The 5,284-nt window shown below is 43.5% G+C and overlaps 1 protein-coding gene across 1 annotated transcript in view; it reads left to right on the top strand.

The window, feature by feature from the left end:
- LOC109919557 (cytochrome P450 2F2-like) overlaps positions 1-5,284 on the top strand; it is a 24,338-nt gene that overhangs the window by 12,667 nt on the left and 6,387 nt on the right. Inside the window, exons 3-4 of the mRNA XM_048617348.1 lie at positions 218-391; positions 3,212-3,353. Of these exons, the coding sequence (XP_048473305.1) occupies positions 218-391; positions 3,212-3,353 (316 nt within the window). The remainder of the gene's footprint in view (positions 1-217; positions 392-3,211; positions 3,354-5,284) is intronic.

Consider the following 5,284-nt stretch of genomic DNA (forward strand, 5'->3'; position numbering starts at 1 on the left):
TGATGCTGCTTGGCCTGCTGTGTTCATCCAGCTCTACACCTTGTTATCTCAGATTCTCCAGCATCTGCAGTTCCTACTATCGCTGCCCAGTACAGTTGGTTGTGAGTGACCAGTTCCTCGATACTGGGGATATTGGCCTGGGAGAGTACACACACGTCTTGTGACTGTATTGGAGAATCGGAATCACAGATGGTAATTCTCTGGTGTTTTCTACTAGATTTATAACATTGCTCCAATCATTGGCTACTTCCCTGGGCCACACCAGAGGATATTCAAAGTGCGGGAGGAAGTTGAAGCCATTATCCAGGATTTCATCCAACAGCACAAAGACACTCTGAATGGTGAAGAGGTCAGAGACTTCATCGATGCCTATTTACTGGAAATGAAGAAGGTGAGAACAGGCCATGTTTTCTGGTGTTTTTATTGGGTCGGTATGTGCAGTAGGCTCGAACACTGTGATTTGATCTGTGCCTTTGATGGCCTGTTTTTGTTCCAGTTCAGACTAATGGCTGCTTTGCTTAACATCTTATTTCTAAGGCAGCATCAGCCCACATAATAATGTGTGTGAAGCTAAACATGAACTGTCACCAATGTAATCTCTCCCACGAGACAAGATCAATTCAACTGGGCCTGGAGTCACTGGGGCTTAGAAGGATGAGAGGGGATTTTATTGAAAGTAATAATGTTCTAACAGGGCTGGACAGGCTAGATGCAGGAAGGATATTTCCTCTGGCTGAGCAGTCTAGAACCAGGGAACCATTTTGGACTGAGATGAGGAAAGATTTCTTCCCTCAAAGAATGGTGAGCCTGTGAAATTCTCTAGCACAGAAGGCTGTGGAGGCCAAGTCACTGAGTCAATTCCAGAGAGGCGTAGCTTCTATAGGCATCATGGGATAAGGGGAGAAAGTGGAAATATGGCTTTGAGATAGAGGAGCAATGATGGAGGAGGTACAAAGGGTCGAATGACCTACTCCGGCTCCTAATTCCTATGTTTCTATGTAATAGGATGGTGGCAAAGAATGAGGGCAATTCTTCACCCATGACCCTTTTGATCCCTTGACCTCTCCTACTTAGGTTGCTGTATTGAAATAGTGATGGACGCAGGAGGTGTGGAGGGAAAGGGCTCATCCTGTCAGATGTTCAACTGCTGGCCTGGTTATTGCTGGGAAATAATGACAAGCCCCAGAAAACTACTGTAAAATCCTGATACATTGCAGTTGGCTTTGTGGTAGTGTCCATTCTGTTCCTTAACATTATCTGTATTAAGTCCTGAAGGCTGACTTTAAGGGATCACCTCTGAACTTCAGGGCACCTCTCCACATGTAGCAGTAATTTTTTCTGGTATTTGTCAAAACATCGATATTATTTCTCGATATTGGCATCTCCGTTCCACAAATGAGGACCCACTGCAAATTTCTGATGGGCTTCAGTTCACTGTGTGGCCTTTCACAGACATTGAGTTCCCCTGACCTGTCATTCCTAGTGAAACACATTGAGGTCAACAAGACTTTCCACAGCCCAGGTCAGATGTGGGAAACTCAAAATCTAAAGACAGCCTTGTATGGCTTGGAGCACTGAGGCAAAGAATCAAATGATGTTGAGGTGAGCTGTTGTGAGACAAGGCAAGAGATAACATCAAACCATTTCAAGTTCATATCTGCTGTAGGTTGATGGTCTCCATTGTAAGGCTTAATTTGGGGAAGTGACGCCCTAGTGGTATTGTTATTAGACTATTAATCCAGAGACCTATGTTCACGTTCGGAAGGACTCTGTTCAAATCTCTGCAGATGTTGGAATTTGAGTTAAATAAAAATCTGAAATTAAGAGTCTAGCAAGGACCATTGCTAAATGAAACCCATTCAGAGATAGTAGGAACTGCCGATGCTGGAGAATCTGAGATAACAAGGTGTAGAGCTGGATGAACACAGCAGGCCAGGCAGCATCAGAGGAGCAGGAAAGCTGATGTTTCAGGTCTGAAGAAGGGTCGAGACCCGAAACGTCAGCTTTCCTGCTCCTCTGATGCTGCCTGACCTGCTGTGTTCATCCAGTTCTACACCTTGTTATCGCTAAATGAAACCCATCTGGTTCACTCATGTCCTTCAGGAAAGGAAACTGCCATCCTTACCTGGTCAAGTCTACATTTGACTCCAGACCCACAGCAATTACCCTCTGGGTAAGTAGGGATGGAAAATAAATGATGGTCCAGCCAAACGATGCCAAAAAACTCATGGACGAATAAAAAAGATAAACTCCTCATTAGAGAAGGTTATGGAGCTTATGTGACAATGAGGGGCTGTCACCACCTTCAACTCTGTCGAGCCACTTCATCAGCTGCATAAAAGAAGCTGAACAAGAAGCTTTAGCCGGAGCTCTATCGGCCCCTGGAAAAGGTGACTAATGGCATGGGGGTGGGCTTAACTATTGTACAAGGTGTTCCCAATTTAGTCAGTGACTTAATCCTGTTTGCAAAACAAATCCTCCAAGGAACCAATAATACTGTGTGAAAACCAAATCATTTATCAATGGATATGTTGGTGGAGTCAACAATATTAATGGCAGCAGAGTGTATACCAAAGACAGAAATTTTTTGATAATTGGTAAAGGACCCAGAGGCAACAGGATGAAAAAGATTTATGCAGTGAGTTGTTTTTGTCTGAAATGCAACTGCCTAAAAGGGTGGCAGGGAGCAGATTGGGGTAATTTACATAAGGAAATTGGATAATTTCCAGTGGAAAGCCTAAATGTTGCAAAGTGAAGCAGGATGAGTAGGAGGGCTAATTGGAAAGTTTTCTCATAGTGTCAGCACAGTGGTCTTTTTCTGTGCCGTACCAATATACGATTAAGTGGAAATAGAAATCCTTACACTGATGGGATAGACTTCAACGGGTTGATTTATTCTTGTGTTCCAACCCATTTTGGTGGGTACGAGGATGTTAAGTATTTGAAAGGACGACTGTAAGGATTGGCACAAGGTCAGCCTGATGGACCTAATAGAATGAGTTCCCTGATTGGAGTTGTTAACCTTGGTCTAATCAGGGAGCCCTGGCTGACAGATATAAGCAGGAATGTTAGGGGTTCTGTTCACTCCAAGAGCTGGCTCTGAGGAAGCTGGACCAGTGTCAAGCACTATATGCGTGTAAATAAAGGGTGACTTAGTGATGGGGGCGCCAGCCTCTGTGCAGTTATTTCAGTGATGACCTTCACCTTACAGGAAGAGAATTCTCCTGACTCTCGTCTGACTGAAGGAAACCTCTTCCATAACGTCAATGAACTGTTCATCGCTGGCACTGAAACTACAACAACTACTCTGCAATGGGCCATTCTGTATATGATGGCTTTCCCAGATGTACAAGGTAACACTGGGCCTTTCACTGCTAAACAATAGCTGCACTACAAACTGCCCATGATGGGAGTCTAATAAAGGAAGGCATTTCAGAATTCACATGCTGCTCAGTTTTATGCACTCCGTCTTCCAAAGAAAATATGTGTGTTTGCACCCATACTAGGATTGAGCTGACCTAAGTTCATAAGAGCATAGGAAATGGGAACATGAATACGCTACTTGTCCCACCATTCCACAAGATCTGCCCCAGGCCTCAGCTCCGCATAGCCCTCAACTCCCCGATATTTTAAACATTTACCTACCTGCTCTTTGATGTGGAGATGCCGGTGTTGCACTGGGGTGGACAAAGTCAGAAGTCACATGATGCCAGGTCATAGTCCAACAGGTTTATTTGAAATCACAAGCTTTCAGAGCGATGCTGTTTCGTCTAGTGAGGTAGACGTCACCTGATGAAGGAGCAGTGCTCCAGAAGCTTGTCATTTCAAATAAAACTGTTGGACTATAACCTGGTGTCGTATGACTTCTGACTTGGACTAGCTCCTCTTTATATACTTCCAGTGACCTAACCTCTACAGATCTTTGGGGTAGAGAAGTCCATACATTTGCTACGCTGAGAGGTGAAATTCCTTCATATCTCAGTGTTAAACAAATGTCCCTGTTATTCTTTAATTATAGAGTCTTGGAGTCATAGAGCTAGACAGCACAGAAACAGACCCTTTGGTCCAACTTATTCATGCCAACCAGATATCCTAAATTAATCTAGTCCCATTTGCCAGCATTTGGCCCATATCCCTCTAAACCCTTCCTATTCATGTCCCCATCCAGATGCCTTTTAAATGTTTTCTTTTAATTGTACCAGCCTCCACCACTTCCTCTGGCAGCTTGTTCCATACATACACCACTCGCTGCATGAAAAAGTTGCCCCTTAGGTCCCTTTTTAAATCTTTCCCTTCTCACCTTAAACCTGTGCCCTCTAGTTTTGGACTCCCTTACCTTAGGAAAAAGACCTTGACTACTCACCCTATCCATGTCCCTCATGATTTTATAAACTTCTCAAAAGTCACCCCTCAGCCTCTGACATTCCAGAGAAAATAGCCCCAGCCTATTCAGCCTCTCCCTATGGCTCAAACGCTCCAATCCTGGCAACATCCTTGTAAATCTTTTCTGAACCCTTTCAAGTTTCACAACATCCTTCCTATAGCAGGTAGACCAGAATTCTGTCCCCTAGTTCAAGGTTTCCCCACAAGTAGAAATGCCGACCATGTACAAGGCCCTTCAGAATTTTATATGTTTGAAGAACGTCATCCCACACTGTCCTAAGCTCTCATGAACAAAGGACTAACTTGTTTAGGTGCTCTTGAGAAGGCACTCTCTTCTTCTCAGAAATCAGCCTATTGAATCTCTTTTGAACTGCCTCCAAAGCCAGTTGTTCCTTTCTAAAAAAAAACGGGGACCACAACTGTACACAAGTTCCCAAATCACAGGCCAAAATTCCATTTGCTTCCCGAATGACTGAATGCACTTGCCTGCTAATGTATGTGTTTCACGCACAAGAACACTCAGATCCCTCTACGTTGCACATTGGTTGGAGTCTTGCCAACTTAAATAATAGATTGTTTTGATTTTTTTCCTACCTCACCGTTTCCTACATGAAACTTCTTCTGCCAGGCTTTGCCCACTCAGTCAACCTGTCTATCCTTTTACAGTTTCCTTATATCCGCATTACAATTTTCCCGCTTAGTTTTGTATCACCAGAAACATTGGATACGTTATATAATGCCTTCTCCTCTAAGACATTAATTGCAGATAGTAAATAATTGCGATCCAAGGACTGATCCTTTAGTCGTAGATAGTAAATAATTGGGATCTGAGGACTGATTCTTTTATTCGTAGATAGTAAATAATTGGGATCTGAGGGCTGATCCTTTAGTTGTAGATAGT

Source organism: Rhincodon typus, chromosome 37, assembly GCF_021869965.1.
Source record: "Rhincodon typus isolate 14 chromosome 37, sRhiTyp1.1, whole genome shotgun sequence".
Taxonomy (NCBI): domain Eukaryota; kingdom Metazoa; phylum Chordata; class Chondrichthyes; order Orectolobiformes; family Rhincodontidae; genus Rhincodon; species Rhincodon typus.